At 32.2% G+C, this 27,729-nt stretch overlaps 3 protein-coding genes across 7 annotated transcripts; all 3 read left to right on the top strand.

Annotated features, from left to right (window-relative positions):
* Positions 1-24: 24 nt before the first annotated feature.
* Positions 25-6,085, top strand: LOC100818344 (probable inactive receptor kinase At5g58300). Of its 3 annotated transcripts, XM_006575394.4 has the most exons (4): positions 46-465; positions 1,556-1,661; positions 1,951-3,296; positions 5,125-6,085. In XM_006575394.4, the coding sequence occupies exons 3-4, from the start codon at positions 1,964-1,966 to the stop codon at positions 5,754-5,756; spliced, it is 1,965 nt and encodes a 654-aa protein (XP_006575457.1). In that variant the 5' UTR covers positions 46-465; positions 1,556-1,661; positions 1,951-1,963; the 3' UTR covers positions 5,757-6,085. The 3 variants fall into 3 exon arrangements, with proteins under 3 accessions (XP_006575458.1, XP_006575457.1, XP_003519295.1); XM_006575395.4 differs by lacking the exon at positions 1,556-1,661 and having other exon boundaries at positions 25-1,041; XM_003519247.5 differs by lacking the exon at positions 1,556-1,661 and having other exon boundaries at positions 47-465.
* Positions 6,086-12,635: 6,550 nt separating this feature from the next.
* Positions 12,636-16,937, top strand: LOC100817810 (ubiquitin-conjugating enzyme E2-17 kDa). Of its 3 annotated transcripts, none has more exons than XM_003519246.5 (5): positions 12,636-12,840; positions 13,103-13,174; positions 13,894-14,021; positions 16,042-16,146; positions 16,606-16,937. In XM_003519246.5, exons 2-5 carry the CDS (start codon positions 13,105-13,107, stop codon positions 16,747-16,749), a joined length of 447 nt encoding a protein of 148 aa, XP_003519294.1. In that variant the 5' UTR covers positions 12,636-12,840; positions 13,103-13,104; the 3' UTR covers positions 16,750-16,937. The 3 variants fall into 3 exon arrangements, with proteins under 3 accessions (XP_003519294.1, XP_006575456.1, XP_040864496.1); XM_006575393.4 differs by having other exon boundaries at positions 12,651-12,840; positions 13,098-13,174; XM_041008562.1 differs by having other exon boundaries at positions 12,651-12,993; positions 13,098-13,174.
* A 5,912-nt stretch (positions 16,938-22,849) lies between these two features.
* Positions 22,850-24,647, top strand: LOC100817278 (pathogenesis-related genes transcriptional activator PTI6). Its single transcript, XM_003519245.5, has one exon. The coding sequence runs from the start codon at positions 23,419-23,421 to the stop codon at positions 24,265-24,267; it is 849 nt and encodes a 282-aa protein (XP_003519293.1). The 5' UTR covers positions 22,850-23,418; the 3' UTR covers positions 24,268-24,647.
* Positions 24,648-27,729: the final 3,082 nt, after the last annotated feature.

Genomic DNA, 27,729 nt, shown 5'->3' with positions numbered 1-27,729 from the left:
TCACTGTGTATTATGCATTGCTCTGCTGTCCACTCCTTTCTTTAACCCTTTGCTACCTTTTTGTTTCCTCTTTGGCTCTTTTCTTTTATTATAATTATTATTATTATTATTATTATTATTATCTCCAACTTCGACAATAAAGAAAAAGAGCTCACTTTCCTGAATCTTGAGCCTTTCTTACTTTAATTTTGAACTCCTTAATGAAGCATGTGCTTTCACTCCTCAACCCACCCGAAAATGCCCTTCAATTTCATGCAATTTCTTTTGGCTGTTGAGCTTCCATGCTCCAATCTAAAGCTACACAGATATAGATTCTCCATGCTTTGTTAAGAAGTACTTGAGAATTTGAAGCACAGTTAAAGCACCAACTTGCTTAGCTTCTTCACCGAGAATGCATCTTGGCCTGTGGTTTAAAGCTCTGAGCTGTTCCATGAATCCTCGTGCTTCATCTTTGCTTCCTTTCGGGTGATTACTCATTGAAAAATCTTACCTTTACTTGTTCCTGCATGCCAACTTGTGCTTGTAACTTAGCTTGCAGATCTGGGGTGTTTTGTTTCAGTGGTTTTCATTAATGCTTGCTTTTGGGTTTGAAACTCCCAAAAGGGTTCCACATTGTGGGTTTGGTTTCCAAGGATGTGCTTCAAAGGGGACTTTGGGGTTTCTTTCTGGTGCTAGTGTTTGGTGTTTTTCCTCTTGATGTGAAGTGCTGCTTCTTAATGATTGGAACAATTGGGGTGTTTTGTTTTTATTTTATGAAAGATGATTTGATGAAAGTTTAGTTGTCGAACAACTTTGACCTTCCTAATACATTAAATGTGGTATGTGAACGAAATTTGGGTTCTTAACTCATTCATTCTAATCAATGTAGAAATTCTGGTAGTTACAATTTCGTGTAGGAAAAAATCAGGAAGGAAGCTTACATTTGTTTCTGGTTGGCAAGCAAATGTGTTTCTAAGAATTAACTGCAGAAATGTTAGTTCAAGTCATAAAGTCACAAGAAAGCTAAACTACCTACTCCAACGACTTAATTTGACAGTTAAGGTTGTTTGTAGTTCTTTTACTTTCCTCTTCATCTGAAATCTTAGGATTCTTTTTCTTCTTGTGTTCATCATCTTGGCTTTGTACTTGGACCTTTTATAGAAAAGCTTCTGTCTCTCAAAAATGGTTAATGTTTCAGCCAGTTGACTAATAACTTATGCTGGCATATTAAAGAGGAATTAGTCATTTGATGGACCAAACATTTTCCTTTTCCTTTCCCTTTCTGACCAAGCTGTGCCGTCTTAGCATAAACCTTTTGATAGTCATCTTCTTCACTGCTTATTTCTCTTTCTAATTGATTTGCAGCCATGATTTAGGTATGGACATAGTTAGTTTCAACTGTAACCTGAATATTCTCCCTGTTGGTATAGTTGTCATTTGATATATTTTAATCTCCACTTGTTGAAAACTGAAAATGATGCAATTGTTTTCATTCAACTTCATGTAATATATTTTTTTATTTTATTTTGTCACTTATCCTCTTAGTTACTCTAAACAAGGATTGTGATTGATGTAGATAACCTGCTCCAAGAGGCATGTTTTCATTAGATTCCTGTTGTTCTGTTGTCGGTAATTGTCACTCTGCAAAGTTGAAGCTACATGAGGCATTTTTAAAACATTAAGTATGTTTCTGTATATTAAATATTTTTTTTACCTCAAAAAGTTTATTCCTCCATTATATCTTTGATGGTAATGAAAATCTTACCGTAAGCAATAAGAGATTGCAAAAAAATTTCAGGGCTTGCAACTGCCTATATGTTTCTTGGATGATTCAGATGTACCTTTTATAAACTAGAATTATTCTACAAATACCTTTAGAAATGTTGTCATTATAATTGATATAGTGCTTAGTGCTTGCTTTGTCATGCTACTGTATTCTCACTTTGATTTGTGCCCATGGTGCTAATCCAGGAAAATATGAAGGATGGCAGAGGTTACTTTGAATTCAAGTGTCAATATCTTATACCATACAACCAAAAAAATATCCATGAAGTTCTACTCCTCCCAAGTGCATCGTTTCCTTTTCATCATTGTTATTCTTTTCCCCCTGGCTATTGCTGACTTAAGTTCTGACAAGCAAGCCCTTCTGGATTTTGCTGCTGCTGTCCCCCATCGCCGTAACCTTAAGTGGAATCCAGCTACCCCAATCTGTTCATCTTGGGTAGGCATCACTTGCAATCCAAATGGCACTCGTGTTGTTTCTGTCCGGCTCCCTGGAATTGGACTAGTTGGCACCATCCCTGCCAATACACTTGGCAAGATTGACTCACTCAGAAATATCAGCCTCCGAGCCAACTTACTCAGTGGAAGTCTTCCTCCTGATATTACGTCTCTTCCTTCTCTACAATATCTCTACCTTCAGCATAATAACCTTTCTGGTAGCGTACCTACCTCGTTGTCCACCCGCCTCAATGTACTTGATTTGTCATACAATTCCTTCAGTGGTGCTATTCCAAAGACATTACAAAACATAACACAACTAATTAAGTTGAACCTCCAGAACAACTCCCTATCTGGACAGATACCAAATCTCAATGTCACTAAGCTCAGGCACTTGAATTTAAGCTACAACCATTTGAATGGCTCTATCCCTGATGCTCTTCAGATTTTCCCGAATTCTTCCTTTGAGGGTAACTCTCTATGTGGATTACCTCTAAAGTCATGCTCTGTAGTCTCCTCTACACCTCCATCAACTCCTGTCTCACCATCCACTCCTGCAAGACACAGCTCCAAAAGTAAACTGAGTAAGGCAGCTATCATTGCAATTGCAGTTGGTGGGGGTGTGCTATTGCTTTTAGTAGCTCTCATCATTGTTCTTTGCTGTTTAAAGAAAAAAGATGATAGAAGCCCCAGCGTAACTAAAGGCAAGGGTCCTAGTGGTGGGAGAAGTGAGAAGCCGAAAGAAGAGTTTGGAAGTGGGGTGCAAGAACCTGAGAAAAACAAGTTGGTTTTCTTTGAGGGCAGTTCTTATAATTTTGACCTTGAGGATTTGCTGAGAGCTTCAGCTGAAGTTCTTGGAAAGGGTAGTTATGGTACTGCGTATAAGGCTATATTGGAGGAGTCAACAACAGTTGTGGTGAAAAGGTTGAAGGAAGTTGTGGTAGGCAAAAGGGAATTTGAACAGCAGATGGAAATTGTGGGAAGGGTTGGACATCACCCAAATGTTGTGCCCCTTCGTGCTTATTATTATTCTAAGGACGAGAAGCTCTTGGTTTATGACTACATCCCAAGTGGCAATCTATCTACCCTCTTGCATGGTATGCATTTCTGTTTCTCCTAGTTTCAGTTAAGTCTTTAAAACTTGTTTTTGTTTTCTGTTATTCTATATTTGAGATTATACATATTATGCATGAGCTTTTATGTATACATCGTGTTGAACATGATGATCTTTGATTAGGACAGGGTCTACTATTGTTAAATAAATGTAACAAAAAAATAAAATAATAGGGGTATCAATGTCTGACATCTCCAATGAATTTTAAGTGAAGAATTGGGAAAAAAATTGCACCAAGAAATAAATAATGACGATCATAAAGCAATATGATGCATGAAGCTACTTTGGACTATTTAAGTGATTTATAAAGAATGGTAATTACTCTTTTACCAATTCCTTGCTTTGAAAATTATTTCGAGAAGCGCTTGAATATAATAAATAATTATTTTAGCTTATGGTTAGACATTGGAGGATGTACACTTCAAGCAGGGACGGAACTAGAAAAGTTTGAGGGGGGCGAAAAATTAAAGTGTTGATTTTTTGTCACCCACAAATTTCAAACTCCTACTTGACAACCTTATTTCCTCTCTATCTCTCTCTTCCTATCCTATCAAATCATATCACTTATTATACTTATATTTTCATCACTTCTCTCTCAACGTGTCAACTAGCTTTGGTTGTCAAAAAATCTTTTTTCCAAAAATAACACATGAACCAACAATGATTCATAATTAAAATTAATTCTTATATAAATTAAATTAATTTATCTATCAACTAATTTTTTTTTTAAAACCTAACATATAAATGAGAAAATCTTTTTAAATGCAATTAATATAATTGAAACTTTGCCAAAATAATTGCACGATTAAAAGAAATTAATGTATAATTTCTAAAATTATATAGTAGATAAAATGATTTGTGTTGCTATAATTAATGTAAGAAAATAAAATACTTTATATAGCAATTAACATAAAAGAAAATAGTTATAGACATAATTAATATATTCGAACAATAAAAAGCAACTGTAGCAATATCAGCATATACTCTATCTATCTAATGTATAGTTTTATTAATTAACCCAAATATGATTTAATTAAAAATGCCACATGTCCTATATATATATATATATATATATATATATAGATAAAACATTTGAAGAAAATAAAATACTGTCCTAGGAGTAACGATTTTGTAGGGGGAAGAAAATAAAACCTGGTTCCGTCCCTGACTACAAGCTATACATATTATTATGTAAATATACTTTTCGTCTGTTATATTTAGATTAAATTCATGCTCTCTTCATTGCATTGGGTCTCTCCATTTGAAGTTATCTGTTTTCGGGAGATGACTGACCTTATAAGTAAAGTGTGTCAAGTTTTGACTAATTTTATACTGAAATTGGTACATACATCATTAACCACTAGTTAAGTGATAGACATTAGACACCAATTGATAAGAGTAATAAAAGACAATACTGAACACAAAAATTGTACATAATAGAGCAATACACTTCCGTTCCCAGAGATAAAAGTCTCCTACATAGTATTCTGTGCCATCTTCCAAACCCACTTAGGTCTTTGTTCCCATTGTTGTGTTGCCTGCTACTGAAACTGCACAATGTAGTCTGTCATAATCATCATGTATAATGTGTTATCTGCTTTGCATCCTTACAATGGATTTCTTGTTACTGCAATGAAAGCTGTAAAATATTACCATATTAGAAGGAAATGGAATTTGATATCACATGTTGGGATTATTCTAATGTTTGAAGTCCTTCTGGATAATCTCATTCCTACCTGTTGATGTAGTTTACCTTCTTATGGGTATATATGCTCCTGAGTCAGCTAAATCAGATCCGAATTTGATTACAGGTAACAGGGCAAGTGGAAGGACTCCATTAGATTGGAATTCCCGAATAAAAATCTCTGTTGGAATTGCCAGAGGAATTGCTCACATACATTCTGTTGGCGGTCCAAAATTCACGCACGGAAATGTCAAATCCTCGAATGTCCTCCTCAACCATGATAATGATGGCTGCATTTCTGATTTTGGCCTGACCCCGCTTATGAATGTTCCTGCAACCCCTTCTAGAGCCGCAGGTTATCGCGCTCCTGAGGTGATTGAAACCCGAAAGCACACCCATAAATCAGATGTGTACAGTTTCGGAATCCTCCTTCTAGAAATGCTTACTGGGAAGGCACCACAACAGTCTCCAGGACGCGATGACATGGTTGATCTCCCAAGGTGGGTCCAGTCTGTTGTTAGGGAAGAGTGGACGGCTGAGGTTTTCGATGTGGAGCTAATGAGGTACCAAAACATTGAAGAGGAAATGGTGCAAATGTTGCAAATTGCCATGGCCTGTGTGGCAAAGGTTCCAGATATGAGGCCTAGCATGGATGAAGTAGTGAGAATGATTGAAGAGATCCGGCTATCTGACTCAGAAAACCGGCCATCTTCAGAAGAGAATAGATCCAAGGAGGAATCAGCTGCTCAAACTCCATAATTAACTCCTGCCTTTTCCTTGTGTTCCAAGCAAATTGATTTCTTGAACCTTTTTTTTTTTTTCAGTTAGCAACATTCAGTGGTATATAAGAGTGCATGAAACAGTTCTCACAGATGGAATTACTTCTGTTATTTTATTCCTTAGGAAGGTTTATTTTCTTTAATTCTTCTTTATTAACGTTGTGATTCAATTGATGATCTTCATTCAAGAACAATCTATCCCCTTCAGTTATTGTTCTGCTGGTTGTGTTAGCACTTAGCAATGTGTACTTCTAAATCAACAGATCATGCCATGGTTGGGTAATGATATGATAAATAATACCTTCTCTTCTGTCTTTTGGTCTTTCAATGACAATGTGGTGATACGTTATTATGTGCTTTAAAAGCATATGATGTATATGGATAACGTGAGAGGTTAAAATTCTTTGTTGATAGTCATGGATGGCCTAAAATTGCATAACATGGGGTCAAGTAGGTAATCAGCCTACGATTGACACAAAGATTGGTTATTTTTCACAAAATTTTGTCATATTTCATATATTTGACACAAATTTCATATGCATCCCCAAAAAGTCAACTGTATATGCTCTTGTTGAGGAATTGGTTCATGGTCAGAATTGATATAACTAATCACTTTAGTAGCTTTTTCCTTGAATATACATACATATATATATATATATATATCACATCACCCCAAAATAAATTTCATTTAACATCAATTTTCTCGAACGCTCATCCAAAGCAAAGATCCCATGCAGTTTGAAAATGCAGTGCACATCAGAATATGGTTCTAGCCCTTGGAAATAACCTGCCTCGTGCCCTCGTCTTCAAAGACATCAGAAATAGCTTCGAGGCGCAGAAAATCAGCCTCAAGTGCATCATCATCTGCATGTTGTGTACGCATTTCAAGCAGAAAATCAGAAATGGAACGTACAAGTAGCAGAAGAATGCTGCAAGTGGAGCCAACTTGAAGCTCGGCAAAATGACGTAAGCGGGGTCCTTTTAAAAACTATTTTCTGTAGAGGGTCTGTTTTTGTTAGGGTTCCACCACTTGGACTGGCGGAACATGCATGCATGGTTTTCACCACTTGGACTAGCGAGATATTCATGTCATCCAGCCCATCCATCCATGCATCCACCATCCATGGTTGGTTCTGCAAGTTTGACTGGCGAGATCCTTGCGCTGGGTTGTGGGCCACTGGTTCCGCTAGTTAGGATAGCGGGATGCTTGTCATTGATTTCGCCCATAAGGATAACTGGATGCTTGTAGTTTTTTCAGTCTATTATTGAAACCTATAGGTTGAAAACAAATGATAGAGGCTCAAACACCTAGAATGCAATGTTATAAACATTTGGCTATTATTAAAAAAAAAAGCAATCGGGTTTAATGTTGCATGAAAAGAAATAATTTCATTTCAAACAGTTTTAAAAATTTTATAAGAATTTGGAGTTTGATACTTAGTTAATTTGGATAGAGAAAACTAAAGGGGGATAGGAGACACCGAAAGGCATGCCTTTCTCCGTGTGGGGCTGAATCCGAAACTGACATGGAAAATGGTTTGGAAAATGCATGCCTTTTTGTTAAATTGTGGAGCAATCGAATAAAAGAGTGTGGTTAGATAAGTTGGTTTTTTAGTTTGGGAGGTGCCATGTTGTTCAAACAAATTAAGTCTTAGACTAACTCAAACACTTTCAAATTATATTTATTCTAATTTTCTCTATTAGTTCCAATGCGTAACTTGTGTATTTTTCGATACTACTCTCCTTCAAGTTCAGCTGTGTTGGTCTATTTATTGGTCCCATTGTGACTTGGTTACTGTCTTAGCTTCAGACCATTGTTTAGTTGTAGTGGTTTTCTTTTGTTGTCTTGCTTATTCTTCGTAGGATAAAGATAATGATCTATGGATCCTATGCTATTAGACACCTTAAGAGAGAAAAGAAAGAAGTGTAAATATGATTTGATAAGAAGAGAGATAGAAATAGAGAAAAATAATGTGAAATAGGTGTTTATTATGATATATGAGTATCCATGTATCATTACTGTTCTTCGTATTTGAGTTTATTTTTAAGTTGTCTCTCAAAAGTCACAAATATGTTTTTTTTTTAATTTATTAGTGTTTCTTAAGTTTTAGAGAGAAAATATTTTTTCCTTCTTTTTCTTTTTCTGTTTTGTTGAATCCCTACTAGCTATTAAGTCATTGGATTTTAATATCATGTTGAATTGTGGAGTACAAGTCCAATAAAAAAAATGGTTGGGACTTGGTAGTGTTTAAGTTTGGGAAGTATCATGTTGTCTAAAAAGAGACTTTCCAAAAATAAAAACTATTCCTTTCACACTCTTTCCTATTTGGCCAACAATTCATAATTTAACACTTTTTGACCAAAATGTTAAGAAATTGTGGGTATGACTATCTCAATTACACGTCTTACTAACAACTTTACCATTTGTTAGCAGGAACCTACCTTGTTTTTCTCTTCTTTTTTTGTTTATTTTTGTAGGTATTACTAGTGTAAACATAGCCTACTTTTAATTATTACATGTTTGCATACAAATTTCCAGTGCTGGTGTTGTCTTCTAATTGAGAACTAAAATGATTTATAACCCATTAGCTAGAAGTGCATGCTGGCCTTGTTTAGCAAGACCAATCAGAATGATCAAGTTGTAGCTAGGTTGTTCCTCATTGTCATTGCCTTTACTAATTATCAACATTACATTCAAAATTAAAGTTCCAAGTACATAGCCAAACAATAAACGGGAACACAGCAACCTGGGATTAATTGCTAGCACTAAGTGAATAGAAACAAATTAAAATATTAAATAAATGAGTGCAGTCAACAGTGGCGGCCCGCGGCTAAGAGGAGATCAAGAAAGCAGATCATGAACTTATCTGTAATGCATGATCATGTGACCTTTTGAGTATTCTAAATAGTATATTTACCAATCAGAAAAGCCACAATCACCGTACTCTTGGAAGGTTAGTAGATTATATAATGTCCTTTTGTTATACAAAGATTTCAATGCTTCTTTTTTGTTTTCACTTATGCAATTAAAGAATGTTGACTGTAACTTCTGCTTTATGCATTGCATTACTGATATATTTTTTAGAAAAAAAAAATGACCTTGTTTTTGTTCTCTTTTTGGGGGTGGTGCTTTAGTTTTTTTATCCGCAAGTGTTAATTTTTTAGAAATGTTAGTTGGGAATTTCAAACTCGCAATTTCTCTTTTCTTTCTTCTTTGTTCACTCTTCCCAAACCACTGGCCAATATGTGTCCCGAAGATTAACCTCAGGGTCCAATTGATTCTATCCCCTGGTGTGTATCAAATATCGATCATGCAGATATTTCAAATCCAAAGCCAACTTTTTCAAATGCTGATATTTTTTGGTTCATTATCATGCCACAGTTTCCCAAGTTGTTGGAAGTTGTAGGGCTTGCATATATTATTTAGTTCATTCTGTCAGTTCCCGTTATCCGCTTTTCAAGGTACTTACCTAGTTAATTTCAGTTATTTTGGCTGATATGTGCATCTTGGCTAGCCAGATTAATTAATTAAATTTGTTAACCTGTAGACAAAATAGAGGAGTTCAAGCAACAAATTCCTGGTTTAGAACATAATATTGATTGTTCCCATTGGATGAAATATTAGATTTGTTACTTAAAAATGAATATAATGTTGGGATAGATGCGTATGCTCAAAATTCAATCCATCTTATTATCAATTTTAGTAAATAATTGTTCTTTATTTTATTATCATATTTATTATTTTATTAAATTGTTAGTTTGATAAGTTTTTAATTAAAATTAAAGACTTGTTATCATGATAAAGATTATAATAATGAGAAACAAATCTTTTATAATTTTAATCTTAATTATTTTTAATCATAGGATTATTGTGAACCAATAATCCAATAGATCATTATATATGTAATGGTCTTTATTGGATAAAGATTAATAGATTTTATTTATTAAATTGCATATATACATATATCTCATTATTGAACGGACTTAATTAAGAATTATTAATAATTAATATTATCTTGATAAGTCAATATAAAATTCTGAATAAAAAATATAATAATTTCATTTGACTTAAGATTATCATAGTCATTAACAAGATATTTGTTATATTTTAATTTTGGACACTAATGTCTTAGAACACTAGTTGAATAGATATTAAATATGATTAAATATTTATAGAATGAATGATTAATCAAGAAGAAATTCATCATCAATTATAAATAATGAGTTAGAGTTTTATGATAAAACTAAAACCTTGATCAAGACAGTTGAATGTAAGAAAATAATTTTTTAAATTAGTAGACTTTGTTGGTAAAACTATATTCTAGAGTTAACCTTGAGTTGTAAATTATGAAAGAAAATATTATATTATTCTTTTATTGATTCTTGATGGTAAAAAATGTTATTTTACCTTATACATGGAAGCTTCCTAAGATAAAAAAAAAAAAATATGAGATATTTTATTTTCAGTTAAAAAGACAAAGAAATATAAAATTATTTTAAATGAAATATCTTCTTTTTGAAAAAAACGTACTCAAATCTATATCTCTCTAACACAAATAGAAGTATATCTCAGAGGTAGAAAAGTTGATATCACTCATCAACGAGTTTACAACTAAGATTGGTCCTGATATAGATACAACACACACTAGGTTACACAAAATTTGAAGGATAAAATGTAGTTATAATTGTTTATTAAAAATTAGTTGTTGTTCTGCTGGTTGTGTTAGCATTCAGCAATGTGTATTTCTGAATCACCAGATCATGCCTTGACTGGGTAAATAATATGATAAATAATACCATCTCTTCTGGCTATTCATCTTTCAATGACAGTATGGTGATGATACCATTAACACGCTAAGAGTTTCTTTGGAAGGAAATATTAAAATAATATTGGAGAAAAACTTTATATTTTTTTTAGTAGGATTTATATTTTTTACATTCTATTTTAATTTAAAAATTTCTTTTATTTTCATTCTCTAAATCAAATATACCATAAAAGGCATATCGATCTGATGAATATGGATAATAACATGAGATATTAAAATTCTTTGATGGTAGCTATGGCCTAAAATTGCATGACATGGTCAAGCAGGTCTAAAATTTGTCATATTGCATATATACATCCCCGAAAAGTTAAATGTATATGCTCTTGTTTTACCAAGTATACTTATGGATTCTTTATGTTTATTTATGTATTTTAGCTTATTATTATTGAAACAAAAAACGTGGGGGGGCAAATTGGAGCACCGAAATTTGAACTGATGAACAAAGTGCAATTGGTTTTTCCAACTGCTGATAATCCAGTTATTTTTTTTAAGCTTGGGACTAACTTATATTAGAATCATAGGATCTTCTACGTTGCTTCATGTGGTTACAGGGTTTGTTCCATAAAAAAAAAGTATAAAAACTAAAAAGTGTTGATCAGTGTTATCAGAAAGGTATCTGAAAAAGTAATAGAAGTGCATGCTGTTTATATTACAGGAAGAGAATCAAATGATATGATTTATTCAAACCCTCGTATTGTTTTTTGTGAAAGAAAAATGAAAAAAAAACCAGTGCCAATTAATTTAAAGGAGCTTGTGTAGGAAACTAAAGGTAACTTTTTATCCACTAAAAAATATCTTTACGAAAAACCAAATTGAGACCAGAAAAACTCATCTTGAATAATAGAACTGGTTAAAAGTTTCAACTATGATCCTTTTTGAAACTTGATGTGTATATAACTAGAGTTCGGTAAAATGGTGAAAATGTGTTCTCGGATGTATCTTGATAATTATAACTATTAAAGTGAATTGTTTATTTTAAAGGAACTGAATCCATAATAAGTTAGTCTACTATTTTTCAATATAATAAACTATGCACTTAGGGTGACAAAATGGATTGGTTTGTTTCTACATGTTACCTAATTTTATCTTTTATAAATCTTTATTAAAAAAATGTATTACCTTAAATTTTAAATAATAATTTATTTAGATAAAAAATAAATTAATTAAAAAATTATATATATATATATCAAAATAAATATTAAATTGATTTTTTAATAAATAAAAAAAGACTTAACGGATTAGTCCCCTCAATTTTATCTCAACTTGTTTTTTAACGGAAAAAAATTGGAATAATGGTTGGGCTATGCACACTTGTATAAAGAGAGACATCTAGAAAATAAAGAAAAAGTACTATGCTACACGACGAAATATAAAACAAGATTTAAACTCCCCCAAAACAATCAAGTTAGGCTCTTTCAAAAAAATAAAAATCAAGCTAGGCAATTTCAAAATTAATAGTAAATCGTAGTTTGCTTGACTTTTTTCCACAAGCTTGCCGAGTTTATTAATTATTCATATTTTCTTTTTGGTGTTCTTTATTATTCATCTTATCTTATACAATCTTGTAAAAAAAATAAAATCTTATCTTATACAATCATTTTTTTACTGATGAAAAAATACAATCAATTTCCACACTTTTAATTTGATAAAAAATCCTTAATTTTTTTAATAAAAACATTCTTACCTTAAATATAAAATCTTAATTAAATCTTAATCAATTTAAATATATATTTTAATGATTTTTAAAAAATTTAAAATTAAAATTAATTTCATAAAAAATAATCAAACAATTTAATTTTTTATTAATATCTATTATTTATTTTATCTATTATCTAAATCAAATCAGACGCTTGAACGTGTTCTCTATGTTACATATTGTGACAACATATATTTTCTTGAAAACATGTTAATTAGTGTACTAAGAATATTGTTTAAAGAATTAAAAAAATTATTAAAGTAAATAAAATTAAGTTGTTCATAAAATAAAAATAAAAATTATTATAACATTGAGATATAAAAAATAAATATAGAAAAGAAAAGGTCAGGACGTTGATTTGACGCTATCATCCAATCCCAATTCTCTGTGAACTTTCTAGAATCTCGTTCTTCCTTTCTTCTCTCAGATTCCCCCTTTGCCTCCTTCTTCAACCCCTTTTCTTTCTCTCTCTGTCTTTCGCACTTTCATTCTCTCTTAAAAATCTAAATCCCTTTTGGTCTTCATCTTTGCCTCTGACCCAGGTCAGTCTCTCTCTCGCTCTCTCTCTTTCTCTCTCTCTCTCTCTCTCTCTCTCTCTCTCTCTCTTCGTTTTCCCGTTCCGATTGGTACCCCTTCTGTCAATACCTTCTCAATTTCAGATTTTTTTAGGTTTTATCACGTTAATCGGTTTCTGGGTATATCGATCTGTTGCTTTTAACCTTTATTGTTATGAAAAGGTTTTTTTTTTTTGGACTCTATTTTCTGCGTTTTATTTCTCAGTTTTTTTTTTTCTGTGAAGTTTAGGTATGGCTTCGAAACGCATCCTGAAGGAGCTCAAGGATTTGCAGAAGGATCCTCCTACGTCATGCAGCGCAGGTGAGCTTCTCGATCCCTTTCTCTGTTTTTTCTTTCTTCGTCTTTTGTTGGGGGGTATGGAAAAAAATTGGAGTTTTTTTTTTTCCTTTACATTTGTTGTGCCTTTTTCTTTTGTCTATGGGTGACTTTATGTAAAGAAATTTGATTAATTATCTGTTTTCCTTGGTATTTTTTAGTATGTAATTTGCGAGGTACTCACTATTAGATTTTCTATTCTAGATTGAGGGCTGATTCAAAAATTGAAAATAAAAATAAAGGTGTAACGTGCTTAGGTGGGTAATAAGATGCTAAGATTGTTCTTACCATTTATTGCTTTGGTCGTATTATCATTTTATGCAAAGAGCTTGGGGTATAATTAGTAATGCATCCTTGATAGATTTGTTGGAAATAAACTCCTTTAAAGTGATTTGTACATTATGAGACAACAATGCTGAGATTGTGATAAATATATGGCACTTGTATAATAAATTATGAAATTCTTAACTCCATTGATTATTTTAATTAATGGTTATCATTTAATGTGAACCTCTCACGTTAGAGGAGGCAAATCGTATTTGTTGTCCTTCCAACTGTTTTCATTAATTATATTTTTATTCCTGAATTAAGTTAATTTGTCTGTTCTAAATTGTAACTTCTTGGTTGGTTGTTTGGTGTTAGCTTCAGGGTCCCCTTTCTCTGTATTTTTCAATAACTTTTGAATATTATGTTGTTTACTTTAGGTCCTGTGGCTGAAGACATGTTTCACTGGCAAGCCACAATCATGGGACCTGCTGATAGCCCATATGCAGGTGGTGTTTTCTTAGTTTCAATTCATTTTCCTCCTGACTATCCCTTCAAGCCACCAAAGGTACTCTATCCCATTCTTTTACTCACATTAGCTGCTTGTATTATTAGGTATTGATCTTCTAAACATTTTCTTAAAGTTGTATCTTCAGAGGTCAAATTTTTTTAAGTGCTTTTTGTTTCAAAGATTCACTTGTCTGTGAACTTGATGTTCACCATCCTTCCATGGTAGTGGAAGTTTGATTGAGCTACATTCTTGACAATCTTTGCACATACAGTCTCAACTGTTAACTGTTAACCATATAAAGTTCATCCTCCTTCGATCTTCAATGGAAGTGGAGATTTGTTTGAGATATAGTCTTTTGACAACCTCTGCACTGACTGCTCCAAACAGTTCACTATGTGTACCCTTGACTGATGCCAGTTTGTGCCATGGAGGACCCCTTTCATTGTTATATTTGTTAAGAGTCCTCTTAACAATTTTATTCTAAAGGAATCTTAACAAAATTAGAATCATATTTGTTAAGTATATGCAATCTCATGGGTCAAGTCCGTGTACATTCTAAAGCCCTTTTATTCTAAACAACTCTTAATTTTGAAAATGGTTGTGGTATTCAGTGACTTACGAATGTGCTTACACTGACTGGAGATGAAAATACATATTTTATGATTGGTGGGATAAAATACTGTTTGTGCCTACAACAGTAAATTATGGATTGCCTAAAGGATTTAGAATGCTTAATTAGGTTATTTTTGAAGTTTGAAGCTGTCTTCTTTAATTGCAAAAAGGAGTGTTTTGTTTTGGGGGGGAGTTTTGTGGATGGAATTTTCTATGAGAATTTGGGGCAATTATGGTGGTTCCTGTTCTTCCTTCTAAGGTGTTTGTTTTGTGGTTTTTCTATGGGTATATTTTATTTTCTTTGATCTGTGGTTTCTTTCAAAGGATATGTTATCCTATCTTGTATATATTCTGCATCATATTTGATGCCTGTTTATTTTTTCCATCTGAAATACAAACAAATACAAGAAAAGTCTCTTTCCCGCTTGGCAGTTGGGCTGTCTTCCTTGATCAAACATCATTGTGTCCTTTCAAAAACTAAATCTTCAATAAGATCATTTAGATCTCTTAGTCCTTTTTAACAGTTTTACTCGGGTTTTTCTTGGTCTTCCTCTTCCAACGTTTCTAATTATTGGGCTTTTCTACTCTTCTTTACACTTACCTCATACGGCCAAACTGTTATATTCCTTCTTTTTAACCTTTCCTTAATAGATACTACCCTCTAATTCATCCATTCCTGATCTTGTCTTGTGTGTTCATCCCCCACATTCAAATTCTCTGTTACACTGTGATTATGCTCCTGTCACCTTACTGCCTAGTCTTCAGTACCAAAACTTTGCTGGTTTTATAACTTTGTAGTCAAATTTTCTTTTGAGCTTGAGACACCATTGGATTACTAGCAACACTTGAAGCATTTCTCTGCTTCATCTACCTAGCTTTTATGAATACATCTTTTTAAAAAATATTTAAAATAAAATAAAATTAAAGGATGCTCCCAACTACCCAATATCAAGATGGAAAACAATTTTTCTTTGCTTGATTTAGGGAAGTAAATGAAAGGACAGAAAAGGAAGGAGAATATGAAGAGAAAGGAGATATTTTCTGGTTTAGTGAGAGAAAATGATAGGAAAGAAAGTTAGATGTTTTCTTTCTCTTATTTGGTTGTTTGGAAAGTTAAAGGAAAGAAAAAATTGTATATAAAATGACAAAAACACCCTTAATAAAATAAAAAAAAAAAGTGTAAAAATAAGGGTAATTTAGTTTGTAAATATATGATCCACCCTTTCCATCTTTTCTCTCATAATTGGATGGAACACAACCCAATTAGCCATGGGTTGCACAAGTTTTTCTTTCCCTTTTACTTTTCTCTCGAGTTATCTCTTTCAAGCTAAAGAAGCTAAAACTGTCAAACAGCTTGTTCTTTATTGTTAAAGATCTTATTTGACCTTTAAAGTAAGTTAAAAAGAAACGGAGTCAAAGATAGCCTATTTAGAAGTGATGATTTTAATATGCCCAAAAACTGCAGGTTGCTTTTCGGACTAAGGTGTTCCACCCAAACATCAACAGCAATGGCAGTATATGTCTTGACATTCTCAAGGAACAATGGAGCCCAGCTCTAACCATTTCCAAGGTTTGATTTTGCTTTGCTTGTCCATCTTGATATTTACTATTAGTTTTGCACAAGGATTATGGTTGTTTTCAACTTGCTGATTGTAGCTAAATGGATTTTCTGAATCACCACGTGATATTTGTCTGATTGTAACTAAATTAATGCATGTGGGAGTCCTGAAATAGTACATGTTTTGTTGAGTAATCGCCTGAGACTGCTGAAATTAAACATTACAAAGCTTGTTGTGCCATTTAATGTGCCTAAAAACTGCAGGTTGCATTTAGGACTAAGGTAGGTGTTGAGAAATGGGAGCTTATAGGTAGATGAACAGGGATTATTTAATATGTAAAAGTTGTCTCTGTAGGATACTCCTAACTTCAGATATGTTGGCTTGAACAGTAGTTTTCATGTCTCCATTGGCAGATTATATACTGGCGAAATTTTTGTTATTGAAAACTGAACTAATTCCACTGTTTTTAGGTCCTTTTGTCAATTTGCTCATTGTTGACGGATCCCAACCCTGATGATCCACTTGTACCTGAGATTGCACACATGTACAAGACCGACAGGGCCAAGTATGAGGCTACAGCCCGCAGCTGGACCCAGAAGTATGCCATGGGATGACCGTATTGAGTTTTTAGCTGTTCAATGAAGCTGCAAAATCATAATTTATGTAAAAGAACAAAAGATATTTTGAACGGAATTTGAATGCTTTCTTTTATTATTAGTGAAACTCCACAATGGTAAGAAGAGACCCGGTTGCCAATTTGTGAATATTTTCTTTGCTATGGAAGAATGTAATGTTATGCAAACTTTTCTGCATGTTGATTTGATATTCCAAAAGTGAAAAATGCAAGCATTACCAATTAGGCACTAGCTATTTTTTATGCAAACTGGGGCACTTGTGCTTGGGGAGTTGAAGTAAAAAGAAAAAAGAAAAAAAAGGGGGTATGAAAAACTCATTAGATATGGAGCTTAGTCTATAGGTTAGAGTTTTATGTGGTTATTTTTTACTGTTTGTTGGTGTTCCTTCCCAAATCTTTAGTCATGTGTACGTGTAGGCGATGTCTTATTGTGCACTGCTTAATACCAGTGTATTCGCTGAATTCGTAGTTAGACAGTAGTTTGTTATGCTAGAAGGTATTTTAATTTACAGTAAGGTCTACCTTTTAGCATTATTTTGATGGAGACGGACCAACTACAAAGAATCGTCATAATAATGAGGAATATATTTGTCCTTTGGTATAATAGGAAAGCTGAAATCACTTGGGCGTGTTGATTGTGTGCTTCAATCTTGGAAAATGAAAGCCATGTTATGGATATGTTCAATTATGGGGGGTTTCAGATTCCCATCCTCCATATGTGCCTCAATTATTCAACTAATAAGATTTAACTTTTAACTAGCACTTCTTGTTCCTATGATTGTGATGCTGAAGAGAGCCTACGTTTTCTTCCCACTTTATTAATTCGTCTTATTATTAAAAAATCGTTAAAGTAACAATTTCCTACGTTCTCTTTGCCAAATCATGCAATGAAATTAGACAGATATCTAAATACAGTCGAAGGGTCGGGGTTGACTTGTGTGATTTTAAATAGTTGTGCATGACAAATGCATCATGCAAATGTTGGAAAGGTTCTAGCAATGAAGCAGGAGTGAGACACGTTTTTGGGTGAGGACATAACAAGTTGCTACGATTAAAACCTTGGAGGAAAAGTTAGCAAAAAGACCAATAAATAATAAATAAAAAAAAGACTGGTCACTTGGTTGACAAGCAAAATGAGCTCATAGACTAGTACAAACGTTTTGGCTCTCCCAGCAGGGTAACAGCACACGTGTTTGACTATCTTGCAGGCTCATTTTGCCTTTGCTTCTTCTTCAAGCCAAAACCTAACTAAACCTTTAAATTAAGCCCCCCATCATACGATGTTAACATTCCCTCCTTTTTTAATTCCACGTATATATCCGTTCCTCCTTCCATATATAGTCATAAACATGTACTAGTATAGAGATGCTTCATTCTCATAGAATAATTATATTGCTCCTGAGTTGTTTTATATCGATAAAGAATATTAAATAAATGAAAGAAAATAATAGTTTTATAAAATCAACCTTATATTATCATTAATTTATTTATAATTTTTTTTGTTCATCATAAATATTATAACTAAAAATATAGTTAATGTTATAATACATTTTTTTCTCGTACACAACAATTATAATAACAAAGAGAAAGTATCTAGCAAATAAGTTTAGTTAACATAGTCACACGGACAACTGGGGTGAAATGTGTCTCTTCTAGGAAAAGTAATTGGTTTCCTCAAATTCATGGAAATAAGCTATTATCCGTATGTTAGAAAGAACTTCATCGTGATGTTCACCATTTAAAATTTAACTTACTTCAAACTACACCAATATATGAAACATTCTAACCCAAAAAGAGTCATAAGAGCTTAAAGTCTTGTTTGAAAGGATTTTTTTTTAAAATTTATTTGGACATTTCAACAGGAATTTTCATTTATATGTTTACATGATAGGAAATTTAAAATAATAAATTTTTATAGTAAATAAGTATTTAATATATTAAAAACAAAAAATTTGTTCAACACTTGCCTTTTTAAGTAATGTAAAATATTTAAGAATATGTATCTAATATTTTTTACACTATATATTCATAAACACAAATAGATAATTTCTTGTTTAAAAGATTTTTATACATAAGAATCGAAAATAGTATTTGAGAATTTAAAATACTTAGTTACTTGTTCAATCAATGGAAGTTAAACCTTTTTGATAATCTCTTGTAATCTTATCAAAATAATTTAATGCTTGCTTATACAAGATGTTTTGAAATTTCAATGAATAATAACAAGAAACGAAGTTTTTCCTTTTTTCAGTAAAACGCCATTTAAAAACGACAATTTATCTTGAAAGAGGTGTCCATGTTTGATTATTATGATACTTGTAAATAAAAATAAGAACCACCTAGACAGATGTCTATAGCGATTGAGAATCGTTTGTTTGCCCTTCGCACAAAGCAGAGGTGGTCAGATGGGTGTGTCATGGTCCTCCAGCTTTGTGTTTTTGTTTTTATTTTAGTTTATGGTAACAAAAAATTAATTATTATCTCCGTAACTTTTCAAGAATTTATCATTGTTCTTTTTAAATTAAAAAATGTTAATTATTACTTTATAAAGTTACATTCTTATACACAACAGAAGAAAAATAATAGTATATCAAATGTAAAAAAGTAACTATTAAAAAAATGGGAAAATTAACTCTTTTTTTTAAACTTTGTGTTATGACCTTTAACTAAAGGAAATAGAAGAGATAAACTTTCATACAACTCCTTTAGTGGAAAAAAATTATGTAAATGACACAACATTTGTTATTATAAAAGATTTAGAAGCTTAAAAGAGTAAAAGAGAAAATTTAAAATAACTTTGTTACATATGTTTAGTTCAGTATGTTCATACTAAATTTTTAGTTGTGTCTAAAGGAAAGGAATTATTAGGTTGAATTACTTGCTTGTGTTTAATAGCATGTTTGGTCTTGTCTAGTCCTAATAAAACAAATTATTGTTTCTTCGTTTCATACTTTGAAATCTATCCTCGCTATGCCATTTGTGACGCATTTAAAATCACTAACATACTTATATATACTAACGTCATTAATTTTTATCATTTTTTTATTATATCATGTTAGATTGTTACATGTATATTTCTTTCTCTTCTCTCTGTATCTGTTTTTAATATCAATTATTACTATTTTTTAACCAATTACAGTAATTAAGATTTTTTACTTTTTATTAGATTTTGAGATATTTCTATAAATTTTGGTCCTTTAAATTAACTATATGATTAATTATTAGTCTGAAACTTATATTCACCCGGATAAAACTTAATTTTTCCTTCACAAACTCAATATATTTTATAAACTAAGCTACAACATTAGATAAGTACTAGCATTTAAGTCTTCAAACTTGAAAGATGTTGTTCCTAAAATCTGAAATTATCTAAATAGTAAAACTTTCTGTATTAGTATCGGTTGGAGACTCCTAGTCCCACACAATTACGGTAAGTTTTGCGTTCTAGTAAAAAAGGTAGCATCAACCTTTGTCCTTTGAGGTAAAACATTACAAAAACTGGTTTCTTGGTCACCACACAAATATGGTTTCGTTGTTGAAATCAAATCCGTGCATAATGATATTCCGACTTTTTGTTGCAGATTACTAATGCATACAGCGGAGCAGTGTGTCCTGCAAGCCCCGGGTAGACAAACGCTGCAGAAAATTGTACTGAAAAGGGTCTTGTTACAGACTCATCATGACTTGGACATACCCTGCCTAACACTGTCGTTAGTTGTAGTAAAAAATAAATACGGGAAAGAGCCTTGTTACTTACATTTTTAATTTAAGGCAATTTCACTCAAATTATATTAGACTATTATTGTCTAAGTAGGTTGATCCAATATGAAAAGTATTCATGTTTTTTAGACTAAGTGCGTGAGGGGTTATAGATCATCGAGCCCAAATAGATCAGTTGAATATAACAAACATTTGTGTCTTTCAAGTTTTAGCGCTTAAAAATTATGAATTATTCGACTAAGTTAATCAATAATAGTGAATAATTATAATGAGATAGGTAGATACTTGGAGCATATTTGGTTCCATGTTTGGAATCACTAAACTTGACTCTAGAGCTAGTCAAACTTAATTAAGATTTTTACTAACACATTTGATATTTTTGTGATTTAGTGAAGTAAACTTGATTTGATATTATTTTGAGTAATTTTTGTGTTGGATAAAAAAAAATTATTAAATTTTACTCATAACTTAATTTTATAATAAAAACGTTTAAATATAAATTATATTATTTTAAAATTAATTATATTCAAAATTAATTTTATTAACGTCCATTTAAATGTGTCACATTTTGGACTTCAAACTTTTGATCTAGTCACATTCTATAAGCAATAGTGATCCTTTTTTTACCCGAGGTTTGCACACATTCTAGATTTGAAAGGTTCTAAAACTTCTAGCCTTATGACAAACGTGAATAATAACAAAAAAAAATATTGAATATTGAATATAACTATATATTGAGACTTAAATTTAAGATCTCTAATTAAATTAAAATAATTCTACACCAATTAATTTATATGCTGGTGATCATTAGGTTGTAGTATTGGTCACCACCACCCTTTCTTTTGTTTTTGGTTTTGGTTTTATATTTTGTTGTTTTTCTTCTTGGACCGCGTTGGTAAAAACTAGAAAGCCACAAACACACACCAATTGCGCAATTTCAACGTTACTGTTGTTTTGAGAGAAAAAGGTTTCCAAACTCGGGGCTCGTCAATTGCGTTTCGCGTGGTGCGAAGGAAGCTTGACCAACGTGTAAAGTTGGGGGTTTTCAGTTTCACTGTTCTGTAACCCTTATAGGTAACAAAATTGTTTTTAAAAGTCATAACTAAAGTTCACTAGAGGCAACGTCATCCATGCCCCATTAGAAAGCACGCCCCTTGTGAATATAAGGCACGCTAGAAGTAAAATGAACAACAAAATGGAATTAGGTAGGGTTTTGAAAGATGATTATGAATTTTGAAGAGTAAAAGGTGAAAGGGTTAATTAAGGAGAGTGGGAGTAGGAACATGTATGTGAGTGGAATTTTGATGTATAGTAGGAGTGGGATTATAGTTGAAGGAAATTTGGGTTGGGACTCGTCACCAATTTGATAGTTGGAACATTTAAATTATTATAATTTTTTCTATTTCTGATAAAGACGGCCAAACGATTCTTTAGGATAATTTTTTTTTCTTTTTAAATTAACAAATGGGATAAATTATAAATAAATAGCCAGAAAGAATATGTGTAAGATATTTTTATGTGCATTTAAAGTAATAAATTATTTTATGATTTTTATTTTTTTTATTAAAATAGTAAAAAATATATATATTTGTTTTAAATTCAACTTTAGAGTTTAAAGTCATAAATAATTTTATTTAAAATAATATTTTTTTATCATTTTATTAAATATTTTTATATTTTTGCATATTGTTTTTATAATATTTTTTATATTATTTTATTTAATATTTATACTTTTTTATATTCTATATTTTATTTAATATTTTCTTTGTTTTTTTTTCTAATATTAAGAATTTATTTAATATATAAATATTAAATAAAATATAAAGAATATAGTAAATAAAAATAATATAAAAAATTATTTATGACTTTAAAATTATATATAATGTTAAGAATTTATTTAATATAGACACTATTAAATAAAATATAAATAAAATAATATAAAAATATATCAAATAAAAATAATATACAAAATATTAAATAAAGTAATATATAAAAATTTAAAATATTAAATGAAACTAAAAATAAAAGTATTAATTTAAATAAAATTATTTCTGACTTAAATTCATTTTAAAAAAATAAAAAATCAGAAGTTATTTTACTATTTCAGTAAAAAAAATTACGATTTTAAATTATGATTTTAAATTAAAAGTCATGAAATATCTTATGACTTATTTTTTTAAAATAATTTATCTCATTTGTTAATTTTTAAAAAAATTATTCCTATTAGATAGTTTCGGCCGACGAGGGACACATTGACGCACGCAGACACAGTGAGGACCCTCCTCCTCCACTCACTCCAATGACTCCAATTCAATTCCAAAACCCCACTCTCACGAGAAAAATGTTTTTGTGAATCATCCAATGAGGAATACAAATACTACCCCGTGCACTATAAATATCCTTTAGCCTTTCCTCTTTCATCTTGTTTCTTCTCCGTTTTTCTCTAACCTTCCACTCACATAATTCCTCTCTCTCCCTCTCTCTTGCTACACTCCCGCCAAAACCCCTCTCTGTGATCACCAAGGATTCAAGGTTGAGCCTTGAATTCTTGAACCTTGTTGTTGTTGACTATCTTTCTCACTCACAAGCCTTGGTGTGTCAGTGAGTGGAGTGAAATTTCACTTGAAGAGCGCATCCAAGGTTGGCCTTATTCCTCTTTCTCTCTCTATTGGAATATATCTCTAGAGACGAAAAGCAAAAGTTGTTATTGTTACCCATAAACATCTTGGTTTCTTTCTGCTTCATCTACTTGTCCACTTTTCCCCCATACCCTCTAAATTCCTCTCTCACTCTTTAAACCCCACCCTTCATGCACTCCAACACCAACACACAACAACAATAACAACCATCCCTCTCCCCTCTCTCACTCAAACAAAAACATCCTTAAGCCCTCCAAAAACTCTCTCTCTCTCTCTAAACCCTTTTAAGCATGTCCGTACACTCAAAACTGAAGCACCACCCCATGAACCTTGCAACCCCAAGTTCCCATTTTGACAACGACCCACCATGCAAAACCAAGACCAAAACCCAAAGGAGGCTCCTTCGGATCATAGTCACCGACCATGACGCCACCGATTCAGACTCCGACGAAGAAGAAGAACAACAACAACAAACAACAAGAGTGAAGAGAGAAATCACCCAAATCAACATGCAACTTCCTCTCTCATACAATAGTTCCTTTCCCTCTTCATCTTCTTATTACTCTTCGGCTTCAGCTTGCACTTCATCGGAACAAAACCTAAAGTGTAAGAGACCAAACAAAAAGCCGCCACCGTTCTCCGCCGTGGTCCGCCGCCGCAACAACAAGTTTCGCGGCGTCCGGCAGCGGCCTTGGGGGCGGTGGGCAGCCGAGATCCGCGACCCCACCCGCCGGAAACGCCTCTGGCTCGGAACCTTCGACACGGCGGAGGAAGCCGCTACGGAGTACGACAGAGCCGCCGTGAAACTCAAGGGCCCGAACGCCGTCACCAACTTTCCTCTCACGCCGGAGGCCGCGGCGGAGGCTCCGGTGGTCTCCGTCGACAACCTCAGCTCTGACGGCGGCGCGTCGTACTCCGACTTAGTGGCCTCTCCCACGTCCGTTTTAGCCTACGAGTGCGACTCGACGCCGTTCGACGGTTTCCGTTACCTCGACGTGGAGGCGTTCGAGTTCCACATCGATGCGCCGTTAAGTTTGCCGGACGTTAACGTTGCGCTGACGTGTCATCACGGGAAGAAGGAGGAGGAGGTGGCGTTCGATGAATTCGATATCGACGAATTCATGACTTGGCCTTACTAGTAATAAAAATCTCAGGAACAGTTTCGTAATTGTAGAAGTGTGAGATGGAAATCCCGAAATTGCCCCCCCTCTCGTTGTCGAAGTTTGAAATTTTGTCGCACTCGTTGGAGCTTTGGAAGAGTGTAAAAGAGTTGTAGTGGTAAAAAATTGATGTAGTCGCATTTTACTACCACCTGAAACGGCGATTCTTTGTGTCGTATTTGGCAGAATTTAATTTGTAATCATTATCATGAAAAGAAAAAAAAATATATTGAAAATTTTTGGAGTGTCAATAGTCAAAACTAAGTGAGTGAGAAAAAGAGAAAGGAAAGATGGGGTTATGTGAGAAAGAAGGACTATATTGTAATTTCGGTATATAAATTTTGATAATCATATGAAGAGATTTTGGTGCTGTCTATTTATAGATTATGGGTTAACTTAGAGGGGACACGTTGTGATTAAGTTGGCTGCTGAATCCCAACCATCAGTGTAGGTTCATACATGAATCATTCGGTTTTCATTATTAGATTTTTTTCTTTTTAATTTTTTTTGTTTGGTTAAGTTGATGTCTTGCTTTATGGGTTATTTATTTGTTTTTTTATTTGCATGCGTGATTGAAATTGTTAAGGGATGATTTAGTCGGGCAGCACAGAGATCTTACTAATGTTTTGAAGTGTTTATTATATTAAAAAAATGTTTAATAATGAGATTCTTGCAAGTGGGATTCTATTGATTCTTCAAAGTGTACTATGTTGATTTGTCTAATCGGAGAATAACATTTCAAAATATATGTTTAAAGAAAATTTGAGTTGGAAAGATTTGAAAAGTCTTACACAACTATTCGAATTAAGTGTCTGTTCTATGTTTTTTAAAGGTTGGGTAGTATTATTCACTCGTAGTAGAACCATACAACATTCACGTCTAATCACACAGCGCATATTATAGGGCAATTGAATTATGTGAATGAATCATGATCCCATCAAAGAAAATAATTACTATGCTTTGAATTTTACAAAATTGCAGAAATTTTCTTTTTGATTGGAAAATCAAACGAGTTTACAAATAACAGGAAATATAATATTTTATATAGTTTTTTTTTTTTACCAAAGAAAAAGTATATATATTTAGGAGGAGTTTGTGTTTTCATTTGATATTTTATGCAACGACTCGTTTTAAATTTAAAAAAAAAAACTGTAGATATTTCTTAATCCTTAAAAGAATTCTCAAAGTTGTCTGGTTATTATGTTGTGCGTAGTGACTTTTCTACTTTTAGTATTTGCATTGCTGAATTTGGAACGATACTGCTAAAGTTCTTTAACAAAATAGACTTTACTATATAGCAACATTGTGAATCACGAACACTTCAAATGTGATCATTTTCAAAATTGATTTCTACTGCTACACACTTGGATATACAGTCTTATATATGTGGCATACTGGCAATATGTCAATTTTCTTGAAATAGAAAAGGAAAAAAAAAACTCTAATTTTTTGTTATCTATTTTTATTTTATTTTTCTCTCTCATACAAAATAAAGATAAGGTGCTCATTCAAAGGATGTTTTCATGTGGAGGTTACTCATTCATAACTTTTAGATTAGAGAGCATTTGTTTCAAGCATTTTAGAATGTAGTTTTGAAAATGTCATTTTTACGAGGATAATGACAAGAACAATATTTTAAGGTATTATAGGAAGATATGTTTAGTCAGAATTCAACATTATTTAGAGTATTTATACATTTAAAATATAAGAGTTAAAATTAGAGTGGTATGAGCGGCTAATTGGATTTTAAAACAGTTTCTAATATTTGCATGAAAATAAACTTTTCGTCCTTTGTTTTGGAAATAAAATGAAGAAAAACATGTGAATCTTACTTATATCAGATTAATAATGTTTGAGAATATTTTTTAAAGCTAGTTTTAAACATGAGAGTAGCAGATTACTAAATTTACTATTTGGGAAATAATTTAGGGCTAAATATTTTTTGTACGTATATGAGAGATAACTATATTAAGAAAACTATTTGCCAAGAGAAAATATATATAAACTCAGGCACTTGAGGAGGATAAAATTTAGCTCATTTGAATATCTTACATTGGTTGAGCCAAATTACAGCATTAAGCAGCTATAATAATCATAATTATCTTGGAAAATTAATTTCTTTTTGAACCGACCATATAGGTTTAAGTCTAAGTAATTAATCAAAGCAGTGAGTACACCTTAATTATGCACTAGACTAACCGATTTTTTTTTTTTTTTATCTTTGACAATGGCTGTGAGTCTTACCAATCTGAGTCCATTCCATGCTGAATTATTAACATAATGATAGCCCTAGCCCGGATATATTCAAAATCAAGGTCCTAAAGCAACATAATAATGAACTAAAAAGTACAACCACTAGCAAGCTTTACAATTAAATATCATCAATAAAAATAACGCTTATGGAAAAAAAACAGAGCAATACTTCATCGTTCATTAAAATGGAAAAATATTAGTTGTTTAGTTTTAAAAGCATTTTTATTACAAAAATGACAGTTTAGGTTGTAATTACTAATAATAAAAAAATAAATAAAATTAAAAGGCCTATATTTAATGTCAAACCATCATAAACTTAATAATTCATCTCCCACAAATATTTTTCTATGGAGACAATTCAATTCAAGATATAAAATATGGGCACTTCTCTTAACAAAATTTCAAACCAAAGTTTGTCACCTTATGGAGGATTAGTTCCTTTCATTAGACTTAATGTTGTTATTTTCATAAATTTAATAATTTAAAATACTATGTGTGTCCTTAATAAGTTTAATTTGTGACGCGGCTTATTCCTGTTTTTCTTTTTGTTACTTTTCCTGTTTGTATTTTTAATTATTTCAATTAGGATATCACTAATCATAATTCAGAACCCAAGTACATTAATATTCAACCATGTGGCATCTCAGTTCTCTTTGTTAGAAGTGATTCTAATCAATAGATAGGATTAATCAAACAAAGTCAATTTGACAAATTATCATTTCTAGCTATGAGATTGATTTTAGTTGTTTGATATGCTATAAATACCAACCTTGTGCTAGAGTGTAATACAATAGAAAAAAATAAGAATATTTTTTATTTCACTTTTCTATCCTCTGTTACTGTAATCCGTGTGTGTGTGTTTGAGTTCTGTTCTTGCTCCAACAAATTGATATCCAGAGTCAAGGTTCGATAGAGGGATCCTTGTGACACACACGATGGGACCAACCAACGTCAATTACTCAACAAGTCTTCCCACCTTGAATAGAAAGAATTGGGATCAATGGCGCGTGCAAATGAAGGCGATTATTGATTATCAAGAAGTCATAGAAATTGTAGAAGAAGGGTTTCCGGTACACACAACCGATGCCACATATGTGCAGAAGGCACTTACAAAGAAAATAAGAAGAAAGATTGGAAAGTGACCTTTTTACTGCATCAATGTGTTGATGCAATGCACTTTGAGAAGAT

The sequence above is a fragment of the Glycine max genome, chromosome 2, assembly GCF_000004515.6.
Source record: "Glycine max cultivar Williams 82 chromosome 2, Glycine_max_v4.0, whole genome shotgun sequence".
In the NCBI taxonomy this organism is placed as follows: domain Eukaryota; kingdom Viridiplantae; phylum Streptophyta; class Magnoliopsida; order Fabales; family Fabaceae; genus Glycine; species Glycine max.
This window is presented reverse-complemented; position numbering and strand designations above follow the sequence as displayed.